Here is an 18,631-nt window from a genome sequence, read left to right on the forward strand (position 1 = left end):
AAGGCACTGGGTTCAATCCTCAGTGTCACATAAAAACATAGAGAAATAGTTAAAAAATATTTTTTAAAAAAGAATACAGGCATGTTTATCAAAAATACAAATAATAATGAATGCTGGAGAGGATGTAGAGGAAAAGGAACACTTATAAACTGTTAGTAGGACTGTAAATTAGTACAACCACTATGAAAATCTGTATGGAAGCTCCTCATAAGACTAGAAATAGAACCACCATATAACCCAGCTATACCTCCCCTTGGTATTTACCCTAAAGAATTAACATACTACAGTACTACATGCATACCCATGTAGCAGCACAATTCACAATAGCCAAACTATGGGTAAAGAAACCATAATATATGCACATAATCCAGCCATAAAAAAAGAATAAAATTATGTCATCTTCAGGGAAAATTTATGGAACTTGAGAGCATTATGCTAAGCAAAATGAAGTGAAACTAGCACGCTTACACCATGCTGAGAAGACAGTAAAAAATGGTATAACTTTTGGAAAGTACATTGGCAACTGTATGAAGAGACAAATATTGAAATCATCTGACCTAGATATACTATATCTTGTAATGAATCTTAAGAAAATAATAAAAAATATGAAAAAAGTTACATGTACTAAGACATTCATTCCAGAATTATTTATGTTATAGAAAAACTTAAATAACCACATTTATGTCACAGAAGAGAATAGTAAATGATACTGATTTACCTATTCACTAAGAAAAGATATTCAATGTAAGTAAGTAACATAGAAATGTATGATGTGTTATGTATAACATGAATCAAGAGAAGGAAAACAAGAGACATTATACCTAACTAGCTTTTGGAGAGTTCTGGGTTTTCTTGTGGTGCTGGGGATCAAATCCAGCACCATGAGCATACTGAGCAAGTGCTCTTTCAATGAGCTACATTCCCCACTCCCATATTAGATTTTAAATAAGTCTCCTATATAGAACAAAAGAGATAAAGCAAGATGATAAGCCTTAATAAAGATGATAAGAATTGTGAATTTTAACTTTTCATATTTTTTGTAAAAATAATTTGATAATCACAACACATACAGCTTTGTCTTTTTCATATATAGTATGGTACTTTAATATAGAATACTTTATTTCTTGAAGTTGAAAATGCTTTATCTATTAAAAAAGAATAATTGGCTAAGCATGTAGCTCACTGGTAGAGCACTTACCTAAGCATGTACAGGTTCAATCTCCAGTCCCACAAAAACAAAACACTATAGAATACTTTTTTTTTTTTTTGTAGTTGTAGAATGCCTTTATTTTATTTGTTTATTTTTATATGGTGCTAAGGATGAAACCCAGTGCCTCACATATGATAGGCAAAAGCTCTGCCACTGAGCTACAGCTCCAGCCCCAGGATATTCTTTTTAAAAGTCAGTCTCTTTTTGTTTGAAATTAAATGCTCTTACTTAGTAAATATTAATTCTTAGCATTAAAATCTTCAATAAAAACATAAACAAGTTAAACACATCAAATTAAAAAAAATTCTGAAATAGTTTTTTGATAAACAGGAGGTATTTCCTTTCCAAGAGAAAACATCCAATAATTAAAAGGCTTGTTTTCATGGGTATGGTGGGCCAGCAATGTAATTAGGAACATCTGAATGACTGTCTTAACATGGCAAATCTTTCCTCCTCCTCCATCCTCTGAATTACCTCAGATACCCTTTTCTCACCTCATCTGATTTTATATTTCAGGAATAATGAAGAGTTTGGCAGACAGACCATAGTTTTCTACAAATAAAAGGAAATGTGTGTACTTTGGTTTTAAACCTTTTTTGAGGGCTGGGGTTGTGGCTCAGCGGTAGAGTGCTCACCTAGCACATGCGAGGCCCTGGGTGCCATCCTCAGCACCACATAAAAATAAATAAATAAAGATATTGCGTCCAAATAAAAAATAAATATTAAAAAAAAAACACCTTTTTTTGGATGATGCTACTTGAGCTATAGCTGTTCACTGAATTAATTCCTTCTTGGAACAGTTAAGATAACTGACAAATCTTTTTTCTGGATGACTGTAAATAAGAATCTTTCATATTAAGTTAGGAAGGAATTCTTTTTTCCCTAACTCCATGAATACCTTGTACTTTCCTATAAGCCTGTGTTGAAATTCACCTTTCATACAGCTTCCAAAGAACAATCTAGAGCTGGTTCCAATTAAATTAATTTTTAATTACCAGAAAGGGCTTAGAGAGCCGCATGCAAACAGTGATTTCAATGGCTTTTTTATCATCCATCAAAATAAATAACTAGAAGGTAGATAGGAACTGTAATAGAACTGGCAAATCCCAGATTATATTTTTGTAGCTAGAGAAATAGTTAATTATTTCTAAGAGAATTTACTACAGAATCTTGTCAAGGCTATTTAAAAATCTTAATGGTTATATTTATTACTTCTCCCTTTATTTTCATTATTTAGGCATATTTTCTTCCAGAAACCATGTTGCATTTGCTCCTGATGTGTTATACTGACCTAGTTATCGCACACTGTTTCAGGTTCTAACCACACCTTGGATGAATGTGTACTTGGCAAATGGTAGTTAATTTCCTTCTGAAACTATTCTCAGGAACAAGAAAGGGTTCCAGTGGCCCTCAGTCCACCAATACACTGGTCAATACCAGGTAATAAGGGAATAATATGTTGGCCAAACTGAAAGAAACTGGTGATTTAATTATACCTGCTTCTGTTGACTTCATTTACAAAAGAAGAAAAAGTACATGTGTATTCATATATACTGATATATATACACACATACTTGTACACACATATTACTCTATTTAACCTACTGTGCCCAATGTGTCCACTTCAAGAAATAATTTGGAACTGAGAATCACTAATATCTTCTAAATATAGATCAAGACAAAGGATTCACTGGTGGTTTGTCCTCCCCATTGCTGAGGCAAAAGTTTTTTCCATGATATCCAATGGTCTTTACTCAGTAACTGGCTTTTTCCCTACTTTTTCATTTTTAAAATATTTTAGTTGTAGATAGACATAATAACTTTATTTATTTACTTTTTTATGTGGTGCTGAGGATCAAAACCAGTACCTCACACTTGCTAGGCAAGCACTCTACCACTGAGCCACAACCCCAGCCCTACTTTGGCATTTTTTAAGTGATGGTTTTAGAGTATTTTGGTAGCAGTTTGTCAAATTCTTCCTTGGCCTGATTAGTAAGCAATAACATATTATGAATAAAACCTGAAAGATTTACAACCAACCCTAAAGGCATTGATGTCCAGACTTCGGTCCATGTATTTCTTCTTCTCATATTTATCTCGAATAAATCCCTCAACAGCTCTGCAAAAAGCTTATTAAGGATGAATCAAATAAGTCTCTTCAAGAGTAAGAACATAAAAGATGAATTTATATCCCACAGAGCATTGATGTTCTCTTTCCCTACTGACTCATTTCCCTACAACTCTTGCTTCGTTGTATGCAGTTTCCTTGACCAAAATCTGGAAATTTTATGCCTTCTTTAAGCTACTGGAGGGAAGCATTGTTGCCTATGATTTCTCTTTAAAGTGATAACAGCAGCAAGTGGATTAACCTTCACATTGTCATCAGAGGGACCTCTGGCTGTTCTAAGATATAGGGGAAATGATGAATTATCTCTTTTAAAGCCCTCAGATGAACAGACTTCAAGCAAAGCAACTAAATGCCCCTTAAAAATATAACCTTGAGTCCCACTCCAAATCCTGATAAGTGAGTCTTCTACAGGGTCCCAAATCTACATTTAACAGGTTCTAACTGCAAACACCAAAAAATAAACTTTAACAAGGTGGTCTACAAACTACATTTTGAGAAGTACCACCTTTATGAAGTTTGGTTTTACATCTAGGCACTGTCCCCTGTTGAAGTGATGAGTGAAAACATTATTGATAAGCTGGTCAACAAAGGTTAATTCTTTCATACAAGACATAAGAATGCAATAAAAATGAATGACATTTTTCTGAATACCAAGGTTCAACAAAGCATAATAAACTATTCTTTTTATCAAAAAAATAGTTTTAGTAACCCAAAAACTAGCAGAGATGTCACTTTATAGAAAAATTCACAGAGAAATCACTGCAGTTTTAATTCCTGATTCTTTCCGTCTGATACTACATATAATCCCAACATCAGCAAGAATACATGTGCTTTTTCTGTCTTGATTGTAGGAGAGAAGAAAACCCACGCCTTTGACAAATCCACACAGAGATGGTTCCCTCAGGTCTCAGGCTTTGAATTTTGTCTGCCTCTCCCCAAACATCAAAGGATCACCAGCCTTCTAAATTGCTCCAGAAAAGATACAGGTCTATCTGAGGTCGCCGAAAGGTCTCAGGAAGGTATGCTTCATAAAGCCGGTTTGCCTTTCCATTGCCCATCTCTTGCATGCACTGCAATCAAAGAGAATACAGAAACGGGGAATGTCAGAATGGGAAAGAAAAACTTCTCATCCAGTTCTTCTATTTGCAGTTAAAGAGCCAATCTAGAGGGTGACAGAACCAAGACTTAAACTTGTGTATTCTGGTTTCCAATCCAGTATTCTCTCTACCCTACTAGGAATTCCAATCACTTGCTCCTACAGATTCTTTCCCTTCTCCATGGGTTCCTTTTATGGAAAGATTTGTCTTCCAAAATACATTTAATTCAGTAATAATTCAAGATGTTATTTGAAATTCTAAGATGCATAGCTAACAATCAAAATGTCTACTAGGCAGGCAATAAGGGGTATTACAATTCTAAGTTTATGCTATTAATTAACCTATTCAGCTCTATTAACCAGTCAATGTGTGTTTCCCACTAGGTTTTGGGGTGGGTTTTTTTTTTTTTTTTTTTTTTTTTGGTACCAGGGATTGAACCTATGGGTACTTAACCACTGAGACAGTCTCAAGCACTTTTTTTTTTTCATTTTGAGATAGGATCTAAGTTGCTTAGAGCCTTGATATATTGCTGAAGTTGGCATGGAATTTGCAATCCTCCTGCCTTCTCAGGCTCTGGAGCCACTGGAATTACTGTGTGCCACCATGGCGGCCTCCCATTAGGCTTTTCAAAAAGACCCCTTAAGCCAGGCATGGTGGCACATGCCTGTAATCCCAGCAGCCTAGGAGGCTGAGGCAGGATGATCACGAGTTCAAAGCCAGCCTCATCGAAAGCAAGGTACTAAGCAACTCAGTGAGACCCTGTCTCTAAATAAAATAAAATGTGGCTCAGGGGTCAAGTGCTCCTGAGTTCAATCCCCAGAACCAAAAAAAAAAAAAAAAAATACCCCTTAATAGCAGTGAACACTAGCTAAATCCCAAGAGTCTTTCAAATCTTCAAATTCAAAGATACCTCTATGATATATAATTTTCTTCATAAAATATAATAAAGTATAATTTAAAATGTAACTCACCACCTTAGACCTTTAAAGAATCTATAAATACAGTCTAAAGTAATTTTAAAGCCATCTTCTAATAAGAACACCCTCTTACTTCTGTCATCAACCTTAGTAATTAGTTTTCTGTAGCCTCTTCCCCCAACACAAACCACACACTCACAGACACACACACACAAAAAAAAAAGAAAAATTTGTTTTAATTAAAGCACTTCAATGTAGGAAGGGAACAGAAACTAATGAAGCTACATCAAGATGCAGATCTTGGGCTAGCTGGACTCATTAATTTAAGTGTCCCACTCCCAGACTAATAGTAAGCAAGATTTTAGCAATAAAATATTACTGTAATTCCAGGCTGGGGTTGTGGCTCAGCAGTAGAGCACTTGCCTAGCACATGCGAGGCACTGGGTTCAATCCTCAGCAACACTTAAAAATAAATAATAACTTAAAGGTATTGTATCCAACTATAACTAAAAAAAAATGTAAAAAATATTACTATAATTCTATAATTTTTGGAAGGCTCATATTTTGTTTTATTTATTTATTTATTTATTTATTTATTTATTTATTTATTTATTGCTGTGCTGAAGATTGAACCCAGGCAAGCATTCCCAGTCCAGGAGGTATTTTTGTTTTTTTGTTTTCCTTAAAGTGAATGCCTATATCTAAAACTACAAAGGTTAGACATGCAAATGCCAAGGGTCTTAAAAAGTAATCCAAAGATCCTTCTTAATGCCTTCAAAAACCCCTGGGGTCCTAGAACATAGAGTGTATTTTAAAAGAAGTAAAATAAAGGTGTCTTACCCTGCTGTCTTAAATAGAAAGATTAAAATTTTCTCTATTAAGGCATGAAAATTTGACATAAATGTTTAAAACTATCTTCATCTTGGTGCCTAGTTTGACTGACACTCATCTGAACTACTTTTACATAGATAAAGGGAGCAGCCAACTCTCTCTCAGTTGTGTAAGTACCTGAATCTGTTCTTGAGTCCACTGGTCGAGGTTAACTGATTTTACCCTGGATATGTGCACCCCCAAATTCCTGTGGATTCCAGCACATCGAATGCAGATAAACACGCCAATGTTCCAGGAGGCCCATCGTGGCCCTGTGAAGGTCAGGAACAGGACAGTCAAGTCAAATTCAACAACATTCAAGGCCCAAGGTGCCGCACTGAGATTATCAAGCAAAATTTCTGCTAAAATGAAAGTGAAAGAATATTGACCACAATCGTCTATTAATTAACTTGGTTCATCTCTCCATGGATCTGCTGCTTCTTCTTTTTTTAAGCGTAAAATTTTAAGTGTATAGTACAATGGTTTTTTGTATATTCATATAGTTTTATAATGATCACACTATCTAATTCCAAAATATTTTCATCATCCAAAAGGAAATTCCAAACTCATTAGCAGGCACTCCCACTACTCCCAACCCTTACTTCCCAGTTCCTGACAACCAAAGATCTACTTTCTGTTTAGATGAATTTGCCAATTCTGGACATTTAATATAAATTAAATTATGGACATATGGGCATTTATGCATGGAACAGTTTTCAACACTGATGAGTGTTGAAATACGAAATTATAATATGCTGCCACTTACATAAAGAAAAATCCCAGGAGAGCAGGGCAAAGTATGACACATTCTATTTAGCCTGGCACTTTACATGAACAGTCTTCCCCCAAGAGACTCTGCAAGGTGCTGGGCCTGGAATCAGTTTTCCAACTAGGAAAAAAGATACAGATATGGCATGCCAGCCCAAGGCTCAACCTGAAATTGAAAACTCTGTTTATCCTCTCATCCCCTGCAGACCTATAAAATATGCATCCACATTAACTTAATAGGATCCTTAATAAGATTCTTGGGTTGATGTCCCCACTTCACCCAACTACAGGATTATCTAGATTCAAAATTCTCAAATAATGCAATTATTTAGATGTTTATTGGAACAAAGGAGAAACCTCAGAAATGAATTTTAATAAACTTACAGAATCTCCCATCCCCTCTCAACTTTGCTCACCCTAATAATCACTCTGGAAAATCTCAAACTTCTCTTCATAATTTTTATACAGGGGGAAAAAAGTGACTTACTTTTACATGACACCTGTCAAAGACATACTGAAAAATCTAAATATTTTCTTCTCTATTTTTCCAGAGAAAATAAGGATGATGTTAAAATTAGAGGTTGCAATAAAGAGATGGAAAGGCACTAATTGATTTTCTTCACTGATAAATAGGACCTGTTTGGAACAAGATTGCAGTTCTATAGTACACAATTATTTGACATGTTAGCTTGTATGATTGACAGCAATTTTAATGAAGTAATGCTAGAGTCCTGTGTCGAAAACTATTCATACAAATTTGAATCCATGATTATTATAAATAAGGATAGAATTGTTTTGACAAACAGCACTCATTTATTACAACTACTGGTATAAATACATGAAGGCTTAAATCCTTCTTATCACCACCAGGTGGTGTTCTCTGCCTGAAATTTTATCCAATACTTTCTCATTGCTATTATCTTGATAGGGTAAGATGTATCTTCTAAAAAGATCGCTCTTTTTAGAACGGATTCGTTCAGATCCCTAGATGGATTCGCAGTCAGTTTTCCATATAACTAACTAACATGAAGACTCACATACTTGTTTTCAGGTGGTGGGTGTTTTACAAATGAAAAATGAGGCTTGCTGGGACTCTATGTATCTATTTTTGGTAATAGTTTTCAGAACTCAAATTAGATCTTAGTTATGTAAGATTTAAAATGGGACCAAAAGTTAATATTTCATGTTTTTTTTAACATTTTTCCTTCTCTCTAGATTCTATAGTCTAAAACTCTAAAACTCATGATAAGATAGTTAAAAGGTACTAGTTTGCTAACAAAGTTAAAAGTCAAAAATATTCATTTAAAGTTAGCTGTGGTAACAAAGAAGAATAAGATTATGGCATTTGCTGGTAAATGAATGGAACTGGAGACTATCATGCTAAGTGAAATAAGCCAATCCTCCAAAAACAAAAGCTGAATGTTCTCTCTGATATGTGGATGCTAATACACAATAAGGAGGTGGTGGGGAATAGATGTTCATTGGATTAGACAAAGGGAGTGAAGGGAAGGGAGGGAGGATGGGAATAGGAAGGAAAGACAGTAGAACAAATCAGACATAACTTTCCTGTGTTCATATATGAATACACAACCAATATAAAGTAAATCCACATCATGTACAGGAATGGGAAGTTATACTCCATGCATGTAAAATATCTTGAAATATATTCTACTGTCATGTATAACTAAAAGAACAAATAAAAAATTAAAAGTTAGCTGTGGAAGACTTGGGGGTGTAGCTCAAACCTTGCACCACCAGCAAAAAAAAAAAAAAAAAAAAAAGCAAAAAGGGCCAACAGAAGTTAGCTATGGAATGTCATGCTGTTTGCTTCCTGGCCCTAAGTCTGGAGAAGGCAATCCCCACTAACCTAAGCCACTGTCACAATGAGGAATTTCCCTAGATCCTCCAGAGTATTTACAGCCTTCTTGCCCCTGAGGTATGCAAGACAGGGAAGTGATGCTCTGGAGTCCCTGACAAGGCCTCAACACAGAAATAACCCAGCAACTGTCCTTTCATGAGAACCCAGATAAGAGCCTACTCTGCCCTATCCACCTCCCTGCCCCCCACAGAGCCATCACCTGACATCCCTCCTACAACATTTTCCCAGTGAAACAGTGACCCATTCTGTCCCAGATACCCATTCTCTTCTAGTTGCTAGTCACTACATTTATTAGTCAATAACTGCGTGACCCATAATAGATTCTGAAATTGGAGAAGAGAAAAAATATGAGACAAAAATTACTTATGTGCTGAGTTTAATTGACAACACTGAAGAAAGCGAGAGAGAGGGAGAGAGAAAGTAACTTATATGGCTAAAAAAGTGGAGAAATGGTATATGATTAAAAGTATAATATGAGGGGCTGGGGTTGTAGCTCAGTAGTAGAGTGTTTGCCTCACATGTGGAAGGCACTGGGTTCGATCCTCAGCACCACATAAAAATAAAATAAAGGTATTGTGTCCATCTACAACAAAAAACATTTTTTAAAAAAAGTATAATATGAGTTGGGCCCCAGCTACTTAGGAGGTTGAGGGAGGAGGATCACAAGCTTGAGGCCAGCTTGGGCAACTTAGCAAGACCCTTTCTCAAAATAAAAAATAAAAAGAACCAGGTGTGTGGCTCAGCAGTAAAGCACCCCAGGGTTCAATCCTTGGTACCAAAAGGAAAAAAAAAAAATCTGTGTAGCGAGAAGACTTAGGTTTGAATGCAGCTTCATCAGTAATTACAGTGATAAACCAAGTGATCTTCAGAGATATACTTAAACTTCCTAAGCCTGCATTTCCTCATCTGTAAAATATGTACAATAACATCCACCTGGCAGGACCTGGAACATAGAGCAACAATAATGAATGAAAGCTATGCATAAGAACATGGTATAGAATGAGGTTTCCAGAATCTACTTTTCATTCAACTTCATTGATAAAGGCCAGCTAAATCATTCATACATCTACACCAACACTCTAGGCAACACTACAGATGGGGATGAGTTCTGGTCTTAGAATGTCAAAACCAAAATTGATTGTATGTCAGAAAGAAGAAATTTAGGGCTGGGGATGTGGCTCAAGCGGTAGCGCGCTCGCCTGGCATGCATGTGGCCCGGGTTCGATCCTCAGCACCACATATAAAGAAAGATATTGCGTCCGCCGAAAACTAAAAAAAAGAAAAAAAAAAAAAGAAATTTACCTAATTAAGCCAATATCTTCTTTACTTTTAAACATATTTTGCTGTGCACAGTAAAAGTATAGACCATGATTTACATGATACATACATAATAAAATGGCTACTATAGTGGAATGGACATAATTTCAGTCTTCTAGAAAACATGAAATTCGAAGCAGTTTCCTTTACCTCAAAATAATTTGTAAATGCACTACCTAAACCCCTATCCATTCCCTTTCTTGGCTACACATCCCCTGCCCTTGTGCCCACACATTCCCCCACTACACACACAAAGAAGGCCCAGAGCTGCCAGCCTTAGTGGAAGGTGCCAAGATTCCATGGTATATGGCATTGCTGCTGCTAGGCCAGCCTACTTACATCTGGGATTCTTGCAGAAAGAAACCAATTGTTCACTACATATTAGTTATGACAACCAAGGAGAAAATACAAAAGGTGGGATGGAGTTGTGGCTCAGTGGTAAAGTGCTTGCCTAACATGTGAGAGGCCCTGGGTTCGATCCTCAGCACCACAGAAAAATAAATAAGTAAAATAAAGCTTTAAAAAAAAAAGAAATACAAAAGGTATTTTGAAATTGAAAATGAAAAGAGAGGGGCTGGGGCTGAGCAGTAGTGCACTTGCCTGGCATGTGGGTAGCACTGGGTTCGATTCTCAGCACCGCATATAAATAAATAAAATAAAGGTCTATCAACAACTATTAAAAATATTAAAAAAAAAGAAAAGAAAATGAAAAGGGATTCTGAGAGGCAATATTCCAAATAATTTTGAAAGCAAAGAAGATAGATAAATAAAATAAACTAGCCTAACATGCTCCATACTCAAAGCCCTGGGTTCAATCCTCAGCACTAGGGAAAAAAATATAAAATCAACTGTAGAAAGTACCAGCCCAGAGACTTGTTACATGCATTTGGAAATCTTTCTAGAGCATGTCTTCATTTGTAAAATGGAAAGCATGTAAGTAATATGTATTTATACTCGACTTCTGGACAGCATCTACATACAGAGAGTAAATACTGCTGCCCTGCTACAGATTTCCCTTGCTGCTAATACTCCCTAACCCCACCAGATCTGCCAGGACTAGAAGGGTTCCAGGCTTGAGAAGTCAGCAGAGAGAAGAAGAACTAGAATTACAGATAGCTTCAAGCTATCAGAATAATAATTTCAGCTTTCTGACCTCCAACCTATAGAGTTTCAGAAAAACAAGTGTTTGGGGGGTCAAAAATAAATTGAAGGCTACACATATTTTGACTTGGCAGTATTGTGGAGCTACTGAAAAGTTCTTAAACAGGCAGGATAAGAGAGAAGAGAGAAAATCTCTTCCATCTTCCAACCATACATGCTGAATGTATTCTGGAAACTTCCAGAATCTATCAATTTCTATCTAGACTGTCATCTCTCACCTATAAACATTAATTCTCTTAGTATGATTTATTGAGTCCTTAGGGCCCAGGTACCCTCTCAGCTGAATATTAAGGCTAGAAAGGCAGAGACAATAAAAATGTGATTTCTTTATGCAGTAGGGGGTGGAGAGCTTTCAGATTAACACCTAATTGGTTTCCAGATTCTTACCAGAATAATCTCTCTAAAACACAAATCTGTACAAAGACCTCTGAGTATAAATCTCACACTAGAGGTAAAATATAAATTGGTGCAACTTTTCTAACTAGCATATTTCAAACTGAGCTCTTAATCTCTAGCCAAAAAATCTGCTCTCCTCCATTATTCCCCAAGTTCATCAATTATACTCCCATCCATCAAGGGCAGCAGTCAAAAATTTAAACATCATCTTTGAAATCTCTCTCTCTTTCAACTCCTACATCAAGACCAAAATATCTGACAAGATATTATCTCTTCTATCTATATCACTATATATCTGATCTAAAATCACCCAAATCCTTAAACCAGTGCAATAATCTAATGTCTTTCCACTTTTACCTTTTCTTCTCCCCAATGCTGAAACAAAAACCATTCTCCACAAAACAGCCAATTTGAGATTTTCAAGAATCAAAAGCCACCTTGCCACTCTGCTGCTTAAAACACTTCTATGATACTTGGAAGGACGAGGCAGGAAGATCACAAGTTTGAGGTCATCCTGGGCAATTTAGCAAGACCCCATCTCAATAACAACAACTATACCCTTCTATAGAAGGTTTCTTTCTATTGCTGTTGTATTAAAAAAAAAAAAAAATCCTTAGTATGGTCTCCAAGGTCCTATACATCTAGCCCATGTCTACAGGAAGCTCCAGACTCAATTCCTGTGACACCAGCCCTCTTTCATTTCCTCTAGGCACAGCATGCTCCCTCTTAGGCTTCTGACCTTTGTTCACGCAGCTCCCATGCCTACAAAGCTCTTTCCCCAACCACTATCCAGCACTTGTAGGCTGGCAAATATCACGAGGGTCTTGGCTGAAATGTTTCTTCCTCAAAGGAGCCTTTCCTTGGCCTCCCCTTTGCAAATTATAATCCCTTTTCCATACTTTTTACATTTTAGTATGGAAATTTTCAAACACAAGAGCAGAGTATAGTTAACACCACCTTCAGCAATTATTAACTCTTTGCTTATTTCAGCTACGGTCCCACCACCTTCCCTCACCCCCAAAGACTGGATTATTTTGAAGCAAATCCCCCAAATTATACCATGTCAAACGTATATATGTCAGGCTATATCTCTAAAAGATAAGGACTTTTTCAAAGTTATGAACTTTCATTGGTCCTTTATATTTTCTTTCCAACTTGTACCACATTTTATTGTATTTATTTGTGTGACTATTTAGCATTTCTTTCCCACTGAATGACAAATGCCACAAGAGCTGATGCCAGTTTTACAACATTCACTGACATTCCTGGAGCTCAGCAGTAAGTAAATTGTCTCCCACCACTTGTAAAAATTCATCAATGTAACATCAGGTCAGGTATACAAAGAAATATGTCAAAATGTACATTATTGTGTGTGTGTGTGTGTGTGTGTGTGTGTGTATATATATATATATATATATATATATATATATAAAAATCAGAAATAGCAGAATGTGGAATTGCATACCTATAATCCTACCTACTTGGGAGGCTGACAAGAGGATGGCAAGCTCAAAGCCAGCCTGAGCAACTTAGTGAGACCCTGTATAAAAATAAAATTTTAAAAGGCTGGAATGAATTTCAGTGCCTGCCTAGCATATGTGGGACCCTGGGTTCAATCCCAAGTACTAGGAAAAAAATGCAGAAATAGCAATGGATTACATAAAGGAATTATGATATAAAAATATCACCATGATATATTAATTTTTAATTCAGTATTAAAACTGTATACATAAAGCAATTCCATTTTTGTTTAAAATGTGAAAATAAATATATATATACATACACACACACACACACACACACATTCACACATACATACAGGAAAAACATCTAAACAAATATATATACAATGATAAATGCTACTGTCTCTGGGAAATGGGATTGTGAAATATCTATTTTCTATGTTTATATATGTCCTACATTGTATGCACTGGGCTTATATTAACTTTGTGATGAGAAATAATGATACAGATATTTTATTTTATTTTTTGAGAGAGAGAATTTTTTAAATATTTATTTTTCAGTTTTTGGTGGACACAACATCTTTATTTTATTTTTATGTGATACTGAGGATCGAACCCAGCACCCTGCGCGTGCCAGGCGAGCACGTTACCACTTGAGCCACATCCCCAGCCCGATATAGATATTTTAAAGACAAAACAATACAATACTCCATGGCTCCTTACTGATTGAAACTCCTGAACATGATGCATAAAGCTCATAAAGAGCCTGTGATTTGCACATGCTGAGCTTGTCTTCATTCTGAAACGTGCTCATACACTCATACCTCTTTGCCTGTGCCATTCTTTATACCGGGAATGGTTTTCTCCCCTATCCTTTACTTTGGGAACTTTAAAACCCAGTCCAATGACACTGCTTCTGTGAGCTCTTCCCACGGAACAAATCTTGACCTTCTCTATGGCTAATAGTCACCAATATGCTTTATTCTTCTAATAGTATCTTATTAAAGTTAGTTATTTATAAGTCTCTGTTGCCCTAGACAGGCATTAAGCTCTAGAAGGTAAGAACCATGTCCCTCATCATTTACCCCAAATATTTAGCACAATACTGGCAAACAGATGTTGCACTCTTAAGTATTTACTAAATGAACTCAACGATAAGCAACAAAGTATATAATCTTTTTCTGTTTGGAAAAATGAAAAGGAAGCTAGTCATGGTGGTACACGCCTGAAATCCCAGCAACTTAGAAGGCTGAGGCAGGGGTATCACAAATTCAAGGCCAGCCCAGACAACTTAAGAGAGACACTATCTCAAAGTAAAAAGTAAGGAGCTGAGGTTGTGGCTCAGTGGTAGAGTGCTTGCCCAGCATGTATAAGGCCCTGGGTTTGATCCTCAGCACCATATAAAAATAAATAAATAAAATGAAGGTACTGTGTCCATCTACAACTTAAAAAAAAAGTAACAAGTCTGGGAATGAAGTTCAATGATAAAGCTCTAGTCTAGCATGCACAAGGCTTTGGGTTCCATCCCCAGTATCATCAAAAAAAGAAAGAAAAAAAGGAAGAAGTAGTTTTCAAATAGCACAAAGGCTAAATCATTCACAAAAAAAGAGGGATGAGTTTACTTTGGTGAGGTTTCAAATGCAGAACTAGCACCAATGCATAGAAGTTGATTTTATCACACTCTGGGGGAAAATTTTCTAACAATTAAGGTTGTGTGGAAACAAATGCACCATATCTAGAAATAGTAAAATCCCAGTAGGGGCAGAGGTTGGGTAATCAACTCTCCAGGCTGGTAGAAAAATGATTCCACATAGTAAACTGAGGGAACAATGACTCTTCCGGTTCTTTCCACTACTAAAGTTCTAGTTGGTGTTTTGTAGGTAATTTTTAGGGCCCTTCCTGATTAATATTCAATGGCTCTGAAGTACAAAACGAGATAATTAATTTATGAAGATATCAGGCACTAATAAACCTAAAACAGTTAATCAATTCAGCTAATGAGCCTGGAATTGGCATTGAAAATGGTTTAAATGTACATAAAGAAGAATCTAAATCAACAAACTGATTTTAAAATAGAGATATGTTCTCCTTGACTTAGCCTTTCATTAACTCTGCACAAAATCTGGGAGCCAAAGTTTAAAAAAAGAAAAGAAAAGCAGTACTTGTGAATGAATCCAAAGCCAGTTACCTTGATTCCACTCCTTATATGCCTCCATTCTCTGACTCACTACAAAGAATGCCAGAAACACCAGTACCATCTTGGAGAAGTTTAGGCCTGCTAGGAAGTTATGTTTACCAGCTCATTTCTATCTATATAAAAGCGAATTCATCCAGTTCCCTATTCCAAAATAACAATAAACAATAAGTACAAACTTTTTAAGGAACCAAAATAAGGGCTTGCTCAATCAACCTCTGCTCTCAAAATGCTTGCAAGAGAAGTCCTTTCTATCTGGGCTATAATGTAGTTTCCCTTTGTCAAACAGAAACACTATCCACATTTCTACATTGGAAAAAAAAAAAAAAGCAGAAGTTCAAAACAAAGCAAACTGATGAAACAATTCTGATACTGATTAAGGAAAAAAGGTAATAACACTAAACTAAGTTATTTAAAATCAGAGGATCAGAGGTGGGAAGGTTAGGAATGTAGCTCAGTAGCAGAGTACTCACAACTTTTGTGAGAGAGAGGAAAAAGAAAGGAAGGAGATCAATCAATGAGAGGTGGGAAAAAATCTTAAAAGCCATTAGGTCCAAACTCAGTGAAAGCAGGAGGAAATACTTCTACAGCTGACCACCAGGCTCATAGAGTGCTAGGTCAATTAGGAACCATTTCAAAAGACAGTTGTTCTACCATTACAGATGAGATTATTAAAGAGGCATCCCTTTTGCTGAGTACCATTAATTTGAATTCCTATCATTTCTATCTCCTGGCACTGTTTTTTACTTCCCTCATATTTATATAAAATATCAAAATATGCAAGATAAAGATGGAGTTTGGCAATTCTAACAAAAGAGAGCAGCATTCATATACCCAACCAAAATATAAGTTAACTGAACTAACTTAATTCAGAAGATCAATGAAAGAACATATGCTGCAATTAGACTGCTATGACATCTGTGGAAATGAAGCAAGGCAACCATATCTTCCTATCAGGTAACCAGAAAAAGAAAAAAAAGTGTTGAGTACTCACTGATGAAGTGATAATCAATCTACATCTTAACCTAAATTAATAGTTAAAGTGGCTTTTCTCAAAAGACATCAAGGCCTATCACTAGGAAATTAACAGGAAGGCAGACTGAGGTCTAGCAGAAGAAAGGAAGGGAGACATTCTTCTTTTTTCTCAGGTTGTTAGCAGTGCTTAAAGACAATGGTCTTGCCATGACTTTGCTCAACCCTGGAAACAGGTGGGCCACAAAATGAAATACTACTGCAAAAGAAATATAGAAAGGAATAAAAGTCCAAAGCAATAAAACCGTCAAGGGACAGGAGGCAAAACAAAGCACATGTCTACAGCCAGATGCAGCAGCCTCCCTCTGCTCCTCTACACATTTGCTATTCATTTCCTTTAAACTCTAGGAAACACAATATCTGCTCTCAACTGGTTCAATAATATTTTTGTATGTATCTGAGGTTATCTACCTGGCCCCTGCTATCCAGGGTTAAAGATATGTATGGATCAGCTAAACTATGTCATTAATTACCTGTGTGACTTTAAGCAAGTCAATTCACTTCTCTGAGGGTCAATTGCTTTACTTACATTAGATTACCTCTAAAATCTACCTCTTTTAGAAGATAGTAACTGCATCTTTAAAATTCAGCAAAGTACATAACCCTCAATAACCTTCAATCTTATTTCCCTCATTTGTTATGAGTAAGTAGAGTTTTATTATAGGTTAGGTTGTGACTCTTCCTGTCTATCCTAGCAGTGGATGATAACTAATGTATACTCACATGATGCTTCTGGTAATAAAGAACTGTAAATCAACCAACCTGTACCACTACTACTCAACTGTAAGCCCCTGAAGACTTCAGGAAGGAAAGGATAGGGTCCTAGTTTAAATTTTTTTGTCAGTTCTGAAAAGAACATGCTGCCAAGGTATATTCTGATGATGTCATCACCCCATTCAAAGACATGTAATCGGATTCCCACCATCAAATGAACTCTAATTTTTAAGTATGGTTTAAATTCTTGCATGATCTGAGCCTTTCTAGGATCAATTCTTATCACTCCTCTTCTCGCTTCTGTACACCAACAACGGGCATCACTTCCCCTTAAAATTATACGCACAGATGCCAGTTGTCTTGTTCCTGACACAGAGAAAGCTGAGAATGAATCCCATCCAGACATCTGAGGCATTTTTCTGATTTGGAGACAGGACACAGATAAAGGGACGCCTGGGTGTAGTAAGTCTTTGATTCCTACCAGGAAGCCTCTTGGCCACCACAAAAATCAACTCGCGCATATATCAAAACAATCATGTTGTACACTATAGGTATATATAGTTTTCATTGTCAATTATGCTTTAACTTTTATGCATGAGGCCCTGGGTTCACTACCCGCACCCACCCCCAAAATCCTTTTTCAGTGTCTTACAGCTGGTCCTGGAGCAGCTATGAAGGGCTCTTCTTGGTGGTGCTGTCTGAAATTTTAAAACAAAGCTCAAGTGTTTTGGCATTTCCCTGGGAGATTCTGGTATATGCTATGATTGTTTTTACAGTAAAGGGCAGAAATATTTTAAGAAGGTCAAAAGAGCTAACTATAAGATTTTCTGCTTTGGTTGAAGACTCTTGGGAAGTCAGTGAGATTTGACTGATTATTCAAGCCAATGAAGGCCTCCTGTTGCTTCCCATGGAAGCCATTCCTCTGATGGTAAAACAAAACAAAGAGGCCCACCTCTTCCCTTGAGCACATTGCAGTCTTAATCAACAAAGAATAAAAATGAGGCCCCCCCCCAAAGATAAGTGGAGTGCTAAGTCCATTAGGAACCAAGCTTTGGTTTTTATGGAGTGAAACAATGATGGCTCACCTTTAAACACAGCTGAGGTCCCTAGAAGATGCATCAAAAGTCCTTCATTCCATTATGACTGGCACCTAGCACTCCCTGGAAGCACCTCAGAAGAGTGAAGAACAACTTCTGAGGATAACAGACGGTGTGGTTGAAACATTCATCTCTAGGAAAGTCTAGGAGTGCCTTCCCCAAGAAGCCTCAATATGGAAGCAAAGAGTGTGGGAACTGAGTAAAAATGCTGGACAACTTGAACATATGAGTAAACAGGGTTGTAAGTAAAAGAGAAAGCCAGCTTAAAATCCACCACTGAAACTGCTGGAGATGATAAATTTGCTCTTTTAGAGCACCACATGAACAATGGCAACTTGGAACTAGGAAAAGGGTGAATCAGAAAATGGAACCACCCAAACTATCAGAA

The 18,631-nt window shown here is 36.6% G+C and overlaps 1 protein-coding gene across 1 annotated transcript in view; it reads right to left on the minus strand.

Annotated features, from left to right (window-relative positions):
* Smap2 (small ArfGAP2) overlaps positions 1–18,631 on the minus strand; it is a 49,021-nt gene that overhangs the window by 13,359 nt on the left and 17,031 nt on the right. The window contains exons 2-4 of the mRNA XM_076862903.2: positions 6,361–6,494; positions 4,323–4,408; positions 3,251–3,329 (exon numbers count right to left, since the gene is read on the minus strand). Coding sequence (XP_076719018.2) covers positions 3,251–3,329; positions 4,323–4,408; positions 6,361–6,494 — 299 coding nt within the window. The remainder of the gene's footprint in view (positions 1–3,250; positions 3,330–4,322; positions 4,409–6,360; positions 6,495–18,631) is intronic.

The sequence above is a fragment of the Callospermophilus lateralis genome, chromosome 7 (genome assembly GCF_048772815.1).
Source record: "Callospermophilus lateralis isolate mCalLat2 chromosome 7, mCalLat2.hap1, whole genome shotgun sequence".
NCBI lineage: Eukaryota > Metazoa > Chordata > Mammalia > Rodentia > Sciuridae > Callospermophilus > Callospermophilus lateralis.